The following is a 9769-nucleotide window of genomic DNA, read 5'->3' as shown; positions in this document are numbered from 1 at the left end:
ATATATATATATATATATATATGTATAGACGAACCTTATGGTTGTACGGCAGTGAAGCATCAGTGCCAACACTGATGTTGCTGTCTTTGATGATGATGATGAGTTTGTCAGTCATTTGGTATGCACTTTGCACCCACAAGTGTGAGGTCATGTTCCTGGACATGCAGTGACTGAACGCGCCACTTAAAATCCATCGAGAGGTACTAGAAATTGTGGAGCGCTTCACGTATATTAGAAGTTGTATTAGTTGTGATTGTAGTGTGATAGATGAGGCCAATGCACGAATCTGCAAGGCCCGGGCCGCATGTGCTAATTTGAGACCTATGGCATCAGAGTGGTGTATCCCTGAATCTCAAGGAACGTGTGCATCGAGCTACTGTGTGGGCTGTTTTTGTATGGCTGCGAGACTTGGCCTGTTCGAGCAACGGTCTCAGAACCATAGCTCGTGTGGGTTGGTGTCAGCGTATCCGTAACAATGCAATTAGAGAGCGAGTTTTCGATTGCACAACGAGTAGTTCCATTGAAGGATGTGTTCAGCATCAGAAGCTGCGTTGGTTGGGAGATATGTTGCGTGTCCCGGTCCATCGTTTGGCGGATAGTGTTGTTTTCCATGCCCAACTCAGAGTGGCGTAAGTAGAGAGGTGGCCTTGACTTAGCAGAGGGGTATTAAGGAGATTACGAAACGCTTAGGTGCTGTCAGTGTTACTCGCCTTCCAGGATGGGGACCGCGTGGTCTCCCCTGCGCCTGATCGGAGGTGTTCAAAGAAATGGCTGCCAACCGATGTCAGCGTCGTTCTTGTAGTCAGTTTGTATCCAGGTTGCTTGAGTGAATGCTTGGAGGTGTAGGCACCTCGGAATGGTTGTGGTAAGCCAGCACTGAGTTCCTTACCCCATCGCCTTTACTCTTTTTTTACAACAAGGCATTCAAACAAATCATGATTGTGTGGCAGTGAAGCATCGGTGTTGAATATCGATGTCATGCTGTCGACGATGATGAGTGAAGGCGATAGCATTGGTACATCACCGACACTGACTACATGACATGTCCACATCCATCAGCGGCACTAACCATTGGTTTGTCTCGTCCTGCGGTTCACATTCAGGGAGACCGCGCATGCCGACGCGAGTGAGTAGACTATAAGGACTTCTTTGTCAAGTCATGTACTGGTCACTCTGGGCCGTCTCCATCCGACACAACGCTGGTTGAAGGGGGCTTATGAGGCACATGGTCCTTTGGCATACAAAGGAAAGGGCCTAACCGGCGTAACCTGTGCCCAGCTGATCTGCCGAATGACCTTCCTGGAAAATCATTTCACGTACCTCAGCATTACTGATAGGATGTCCTGACCAAACCCACGCAACGTTTCAAGACATGGAGAGCCTCCAAAGGTTTTCCGCGCAGCTGTAACTTCTTCGATCCATAAACTAGGACAGACCGCACCACGACACTGCACACCCTAACCTTTAACGTCAAGCTGATTTCAATTTGGCTCCACAAATGTTGGAAGTTAACAAAGGCTCTTTTGACCTTTCCCATTTTGGAAGTCACTTGGCCTATTACTATCAAAGGCAACGTTTGTAACGTTTTCAGCAGGCTCAAGGTCCATATCGTTGTGATTGCTGGTAGCATTAGCGCTTAGGTAGGTGGACTTGGCGCTACTGGAGTCCATTTTTGTGGATTGCTTGGTGTTGGATTGGCACGAGACGCATGAACTGCGAAGTGTGCCTACTTAAGATACATACTAATCACAGAGTGTTCCTTCGTAGTACCGGTTTGTGGAACAGCGGAAATCGTTTGACAATGTGGTGTCAACGAACCATTAAGATACATACTAATCACAGAGTGTTCCTTCGTAGTACCGGTTTGTGGAACAGCGGAAATCGTTTGACAATGTGGTGCCCATCAACGAACCAGCCCCGAGTCAAAATAGACCACATGGTCATCAGTTACCGGCGGCGGGGGTCAAACACTGTCTGCTGCTCCTTCTGGACTAAGTTCGTGTACTTCGATTACGTAACTGCCCGTTGTTGCTTTTCACTATGCTTCTCAAAGGTACGCAAAACGCGAACACCTTGCTTAGCCAATGAGAAGCCTGTGAACTGATAAATCAAACAAACCTGTCAGAACCGAACCTTACAACGTCCAATCTAGGATGTTAACGACCACTAGAAATCCAAAGCGTCACACAATGCTACCCAATGCTACTCAGCGACACAAATCAACCAAGCTCATCCAAGCACTGAGTCTGTGATAGGGGCATGGCTTTGCTGGAGGTTTCAGCGGCAATATTTTTCTTGGTTGCAACCACAAATCAACCCAAGGCATCATACGATACCAGGTGAAACCGTGCAGGCCCAGAAGGTTGGAGAACTCGAAAAGTCAAAAAAATGGAAGATTTAAAAATGCTGGAAACGGGCGCAATTGGTTATACCTGGTTCGTTCAACTGCTTATGGAAGCGTCGCCAACAAAAACATCTGGGACCGAAATAGCTCTGAACTCAGCACAGGAGAGCGCTTTTACCTTCGAACATAATACTTTGAACAATAATTCACTTGACCACCTACAATCCGCACTGTCGCTGTTTAACTATTAATATGAAGCCCCTTCAGCCTGAAAGAAAAAAAATAAATCGTCCAGCTGTAAGACTTCCTCGGTGCATAGCTCCCATGCTACGCGAAGGGAGCACAAGGGCCGAATTACTGCAAGGTTGCCCGAACCCTGACAGGATTAGTCGACAGCCTGAGGTTGGCTTCGAACCGCGGACCCTCCGGTCATTAAGTTCACGCCTTAACTGTTGAGCTATTTCAAGTTCCTTCTCAGCCTCAGAAGTGTCTGGGTGTATCCTTAATCCTGGTCCTGCCGACGCTCCACCTGCTCCGTGGTGAAGTTCTCAGCCAATGTCTATCTAGCCTATCCGCGTCTATCTGTGAGAAGGAAACCACGTCGGGCAGCTGAGCTGAGTTAATGATGTCGCGGAATTTGTGGAGTTGCTCTGTAGGATTTGCTTGGATTTGAGCAATGGATGATTGGAGTCAATGAATATCCAGGAAAGTTCAAGAAGACGCGTTCAGGAGAAGATGGGTGTCCAGTCTTTGTGAATAGGACATCAGTTACCGGCGGCGGGGGTCAAACACTGTCTGCTGCTCCTTCTGGACTAAGTTCGTGTACTTCGATTACGTAACTGCCCGTTGTTGCTTTTCACTATGCTTCTCAAAGGTACGCAAAACGCGAACACCTTGCTTAGCCAATGAGAAGCCTGTGAACTGATAAATCAAACAAACCTGTCAGAACCGAACCTTACAACGTCCAATCTAGGATGTTAACGACCACTAGAAATCCAAAGCGTCACACAATGCTACCCAATGCTACTCAGCGACACAAATCAACCAAGCTCATCCAAGCACTGAGTCTGTGATAGGGGCATGGCTTTGCTGGAGGTTTCAGCGGCAATATTTTTCTTGGTTGCAACCACAAATCAACCCAAGGCATCATACGATACCAGGTGAAACCGTGCAGGCCCAGAAGGTTGGAGAACTCGAAAAGTCAAAAAATGGAAGATTTAAAAATGCTGGAAACGGGCGCAATTGGTTATACCTGGTTCGTTCAACTGCTTATGGAAGCGTCGCCAACAAAAACATCTGGGACCGAAATAGCTCTGAACTCAGCACAGGAGAGCGCTTTTACCTTCGAACATAATACTTTGAACAATAATTCACTTGACCACCTACAATCCGCACTGTCGCTGTTTAACTATTAATATGAAGCCCCTTCAGCCTGAAAGAAAAAAAATAAATCGTCCAGCTGTAAGACTTCCTCGGTGCATAGCTCCCATGCTACGCGAAGGAAGCACAAGGGCCGAATTACTGCAAGGTTGCCCGAACCCTGACAGGATTAGTCGACAGCCTGAGGTTGGCTTCGAACCGCGGACCCTCCGGTCATTAAGTTCACGCCTTAACTGTTGAGCTATTTCAAGTTCCTTCTCAGCCTCAGAAGTGTCTGGGTGTATCCTTAATCCTGGTCCTGCCGACGCTCCACCTGCTCCGTGGTGAAGTTCTCAGCCAATGTCTATCTAGCCTATCCGCGTCTATCTGTGAGAAGGAAACCACGTCGGGCAGCTGAGCTGAGTTAATGATGTCGCGGAATTTGTGGAGTTGCTCTGTAGGATTTGCTTGGATTTGAGCAATGGATGATTGGAGTCAATGAATATCCAGGAAAGTTCAAGAAGACGCGTTCAGGAGAAGATGGGTGTCCAGTCTTTGTGAATAGGACGCAAATGAGAGTTTTGCTTCCCTGTGCAATAGTCTGTAACCGGTCAGTTGGCATTTTCTAATAAATAACTCCGCAGCCAAGGCGTTCTTCCTTTCAATAATAGTGCCCATACTCTAAAGGGTACTCGCAGGGAATGTAGTACCAGGGGTGTCCGTTTGTCTCCCGCAAAAACAAGACGTCTGGCTTCACTGATTATTCGTCATCCTGGGAAGGCACGCGAATCCTTGACTCATGGCCATCAAATCGGATTTATGTCAGGTAGAGGCTGCGTTGACCACATCTCCACACTCCGTCAGATGTTAAAACAACGCTGTGTACGGGCGACCCACAAGCTTGGCGTCCCTAGACTTCAAGGATATGTTCGATTCTGTCGATTGGTCAGTAGCCCTAAGAACACTGCTCAACAAAGTGTTTTTTGGTAGTGGTGAGGTTATCCAAGCACTAAATTACTCCATGTTAGGACCATCGTGTTGGGCTTTTGTACCTGCCCCCGTGATCTCTTCCCTTCGCTACTAAGTACCAAATAAGTAGCTTGTAACTATGGTCAAAACCGATTTTGGGCAGCCCAGTGGTTTACTGCACTGTGGTTGGTTGTCGGTTTTTACCAAGCCATCATTTTTGTGGGTCAAGTTACCGGTTTTGCTTGAATTATCCAACGTCTTTCAATGGCCACACTGGTGATCCAAGCCCTAAATTCTATCAGTCCTGGATAACTCCGAAACGTCCATTTCGGCCAACTCAGCCATTACAGTCCATCAGTAATGACCATATATATAATCGGTAAATCTAGCTAACCCGATAGCATTTAATATGGGCATACTTAAACATTTTCTGACGGCTTGTGCTACATCGCTAACTTCGATAAATTTAAGAAAAGATGAATTTTGTTTGCCACTATCTCCCAGTGGATTGCGATCTTTGTGCTTCGCTGTGTCCCGTTGTCCTACGGGTCAACTTCGTAAACCCGGGCTCCAAGGTGAACTTAAAAACTATCTACTTTGGTCGCATATTGGCGTCAGACATTTCGTGAACCTTTGATGTCTGTTATCCGCGTGTGCCCTTAAATGCCGTCCCTCATTTTCTGCATGCCAATTCAGCTATCAGCAAATAGCCTTCAAGAAATCGTTCACCTGTAGCACCCTTTCGGTGCCTAACTGCCGTCGAGAGGTAGAGGTCGGGTTGGAAACACGGACCTTCCGGTCAGTAAATCCGCGCTCTAATCGCTGAGCCATCTCGCCCCTCCTCCTAAATAACATCAGAAATTCAGTTATTTCTGTTCTGTACAGTAGCGACTCCCCGCCCTTTGTCTTGACACAATCACTGAACGTTTTTCACAAACCTCGAAGAGTGGATATAACTTCCACATAGTTCCACATCTGCACCGCCATTGAGTGTACATGTTTCACAATTCGCACACCAATGCCCATCAGTTCGTGGGGTAGTTAGGGTATATTGTTCGAGGTACGTAAATTCCAGATATGTTGCACTTCTGAGGCACGCCTGCAAGATTAAATCGTTGTGTACTATCTGTCGAGAACTTATCTATGTGGCTTTCAGGGGAATTTACCACCTCTGCGTTGATGAAAGCATCGGTTCAAATGACGGGCTTGATGTCATTTTGCCTGGCTGGACGTCACTCTCGGTATAATAACCAGCTGCATACACACCCAGTGATGATGGCTCGAATGAGATGGAAGACACTTTCACTTACGTCAACCTTAAGCGTGATTCTATACTTAACCAGCCGAAAAACATACACGCATCATGTCAAATTACTTGAACCAAATGGAAATGAAAACTATGGCGGAAACGCTAACCTAAGGCTGACATAATACAAACATCCGAGGTGTCTAAGCCACCAACTATTAGTCGACCTCGAAACTGATGGTATGAACACCACTGACATCGGTTAACCACCAGTATCCACAGCCAAACACAAGGAGTGCCGCGAGGACCCCATCCTGGAAGGTGAGCAGCATCAAAAAAGCCCAAACTCCCCGTACTAACGTAAGGCACCAATCACAAGTTTACTGAAAATTCTTCGACAGCCCACGACCGGTTTCGCCATTCTTGGGGCTCATCAGGTAGGCATAAAACCTGAGTTTCCGTCACGAAATTAACGAAATACACTCATTTGCAAACAAACTTGGCTTTGCGAGAGACTCACCTGGAACCCAGGTGAATGGGCCATCTCAGCCCCACGTATCGCGATATCTCGAATATCGTGCCAACTGGAACATCGGGCGGCCTGGTGCAGCACATTCAGTTGTTTGGAAACAGCATAAACGAGATTCAGCTTGGTTGCAGATGGATCTCTCTTCAACTTCAACTCGCATGAATAACATATGGCTCAGCCAAGTAAGCTTGCAGTGCCGGATGCATTATTTGAGTGAAGTGACGTGAGTTTTACCAAGCGCCTGCTTCCTGATTGCCTCGTTGCGTATTAGCTGATGCAGGCCGATTTCAATGATGTTTCTGGTGTACCGGTGTTCAGGCCTCTCCGGCTGCCTCAACAATACAGCCTGTAATGAAATCTGATGCACACGTCCCTTGAAACCCAGTGATACGCCTTTCCAAAGCCACAAATGTCTTAAATTGGCAAACGCAATCCTGTCATTTGGAATTTGTGCGTCGATTTAGTCTGTCGCATTACCATCAGAGCAAGTGCAACTTTTGGAATAGGTGTGGCGTTCCAGACTTTCCATTGTCAGTCGAATTCTTAGGGATATTTTGAACTGTACATCTTCCAGTATTGCGCTTTTGGGGGCGCAAAGCACATACTGAAGGACTGAATGATCTTGGTAAGCTTTTCTATTAATGTTTGAGCCACCTGCTCTTTTTAAAAGATGAGGACAATGTTGCGTGCATATTTCCGGTGGTTAAAGCTGTCTCGAAGCCATCTGAACGGGGGTTATGAAACCAGCGGTCACCTCATCATTCCATTAATGAAGAAATTAGGCAAAAATGGAGTGTACACCCTTTGCAGACACCACTGTTTGTATAAAAACTTTTGGATAGCTTTTCCAGACACCCACGCACTCACAAGTATGTGGATACAAATAGCGCATGATATTCACGAATATATGGGGCATAGGCTGTTGCGCAAGCGTGCTGAAAACAACTGACAAGTTCGCGGAATCGAATTTTTGAAGTCAAGGAACACCAAGGTTGTGGGGCGCCTTTACGCATTCTGTCGCCCCAACACCGCCACCTTGTGGTGGTTGGCCTTCTAGCTAAAGCCTTTGGACTAGGGCTAATTGTCCTCCTGTTTAGATTTGGATACCTCGGCAGCATCCTAGCCAACAATAATAAGTTACACACCTACAAAGGTTCTCATGATAATCAGTGGTCGCGTGGCGCCCACAGCCAGTTTTCTTTACTTGTTGTATACGGTAAAGCAAGTAGGCGAAAACAGGCTACTGTTGACGGCTCTCTCCTTTCTCTTTAATATATCCGAGATCGAGTGAAACGTTTTTATTACTCCATTATACTCCCCGAGCTTGACTTACTGCCTGCAGGAAGCAACGAAGCATGTTGTGTTATCGATGATGGCTGTGATAATGGCGGGCTGCAGATACCCCCCCTCCCACCAAAAAATTATATTTGTGGGTTTCCGTCAACAACAATCAGAAAGATAATGGGTCAGTGGCCAGTTAAGGGCCATAAAAACACTAATGACCGCGACAAAACATAACCAAAGGCAATAAACAAGCCTGTCTCTCATCTATCGGATTTCACGCACCATAAAATGAGCAGTATAAGTGTCCGAAGAAGGCACCGTGAAAGGCTTTGTAATTCGTTACGGAGAGGGGTCACACTTGACAAAGTATCAAATGAGCTAGGTATCCGAGATTGACTTTTTATTCCAATTTGGATGATTGCCGGTGTTGTCTCCTGTAAACGTAGCAGTTAAGCCTAAATTGCAGTGAATCATGTATTTGGAGTCTAGTGTCAATGATGGCGTGGGATAGAATAGACCTACAAACATAAGCGTCCAAACCCTCAGTTTTGGTTATCTATCTTACTCAGAAAAAGTACCAGCGTCCACCCTGGTGTTGTTTCATGCATGCCATCAGGTGACTGGTGATCGTCCATCGCCTTTGGGAGCTTTAAATCATAAAAACAATAAAGCAATCAGAAACCAGTTGATTCTACACTGGCGCATTCCATGAGATAGAAGCTTCATGATCTGGACAGCATGTTTCTGGGAGATAACAACGCGGGAAACCTTGAACATAACTCATATTTGCTCTGTGAACAGCCGTGAAAATCGCGACAACTCTTTAAAAAAACCGAGTGCCTACATAAAGCGAATTCGACACTCCATGTGAAGAACTAAATGTTTTGAGGCAGTGGATTACGCAAGACAAACCCGATGAGCAACCAACACCAGCCGTCCTAAAAGCGGGATCATTTATGGATAAGTAATGTGGACGCGTAGCAAACCATAGGATGAGTTGCCACCGGACTCAGGTAACGAAGACATGGAAACTACCACTAGTCTCACCTTTAATATGTCCAGGCATATGACGCCTTGACTGTTAATGTTGCAGTGATATATCCGAGTTTTGAAGGTTACCTGAAAATGTGGATGGATGTACTTCTATTGACACCACATACTTTGGGGGGTTTGAACGGGTACTCTGGTGAGAAATGTATGTCGAGAAAGAATATCCCTCCTTCGTACACAGAACCCGGGGGTCCGAGCAAAGTAGACACCCATTCAAATAGATTATCACCACGAGGAACAGCGCTAAAGTAGAGCGGAACTACCTAGAAGAAGATACCTGCAGTTCGGTGGTGGATCGGACATTATATCAGCCAACTCTTTCTGAATCCTACGAGAGAAACTTTAACACCTAGCATAACTTTACCTTTTCAGACTAGTCGATAGTGATCTGGACTTAAAGTGCACATTAGTTTGGAGACGGTGTTGAGCTGAGTTGGTAATGCAGGGGGATACAACCGGAGATTCAAGGGAGAGTTCATCTGGAAAGGAAGGGTTGTGGTTGTCTATGAAAGTTCCTTCACGAGCACGCTTTCGTGAAGTCCTTCGAGGATCTGCACTAGACATCTATGGACGGAACAACACCCTCCGGGGGTTCAGTAAGCGACTAGGTAGTCTGTGCGGCCAGACAAGTGGAAATTCAAATAACCGCCTTTTAGGCGGGCAGATTTGCCGCGCCCTCGAGGCACAATGCATTTTTCTGCAAAACCCCTGAGGGTGAAATAAAAACCTTAACTGCAAAATGTTCCACTCCTTTGCGTATGTGCTCGGTCCAAAAATCACCCTCATCTGCTGGCACTTTTTTGCAATCTGTTTTAATCGATCTCTTTGAAAATTACTGGCGAAACTTCGGGTTTGAACTTAGTGTGCTATGGCTTCGGAAGTGGCTTTACACAATTTCGTTGACAAATTTGTGGGTGTAACGTTTTCATCCTTCACGGCATTTGAGGAGGCCTTAAGTCAATACATGATGGATAAAATTGTGGCATTT

At 46.2% G+C, this 9769-nt stretch overlaps 1 protein-coding gene across 1 annotated transcript in view; it reads right to left on the bottom strand.

Annotated features, from left to right (window-relative positions):
• Window positions 1-9345, bottom strand: part of T265_13676 (hypothetical protein) — a gene marked incomplete at both ends in the record, with an annotated part of 25290 nt that extends 15945 nt beyond the window's left edge. Inside the window, 4 exon segments of the mRNA XM_009169991.1 lie at window positions 8779-8850; window positions 8892-9040; window positions 9045-9109; window positions 9146-9345. Coding sequence (XP_009168255.1) covers window positions 8779-8850; window positions 8892-9040; window positions 9045-9109; window positions 9146-9345 — 486 coding nt within the window.
• Between the last annotated feature and the right edge of the window lie 424 nt (window positions 9346-9769).

Source organism: Opisthorchis viverrini (genome assembly GCF_000715545.1).
Source record: "Opisthorchis viverrini unplaced genomic scaffold opera_v5_87, whole genome shotgun sequence".
NCBI lineage: Eukaryota > Metazoa > Platyhelminthes > Trematoda > Opisthorchiida > Opisthorchiidae > Opisthorchis > Opisthorchis viverrini.
The sequence above is the reverse complement of the archived record's forward strand: the minus strand, read 5'-3'. Positions and strand labels throughout refer to the sequence as shown.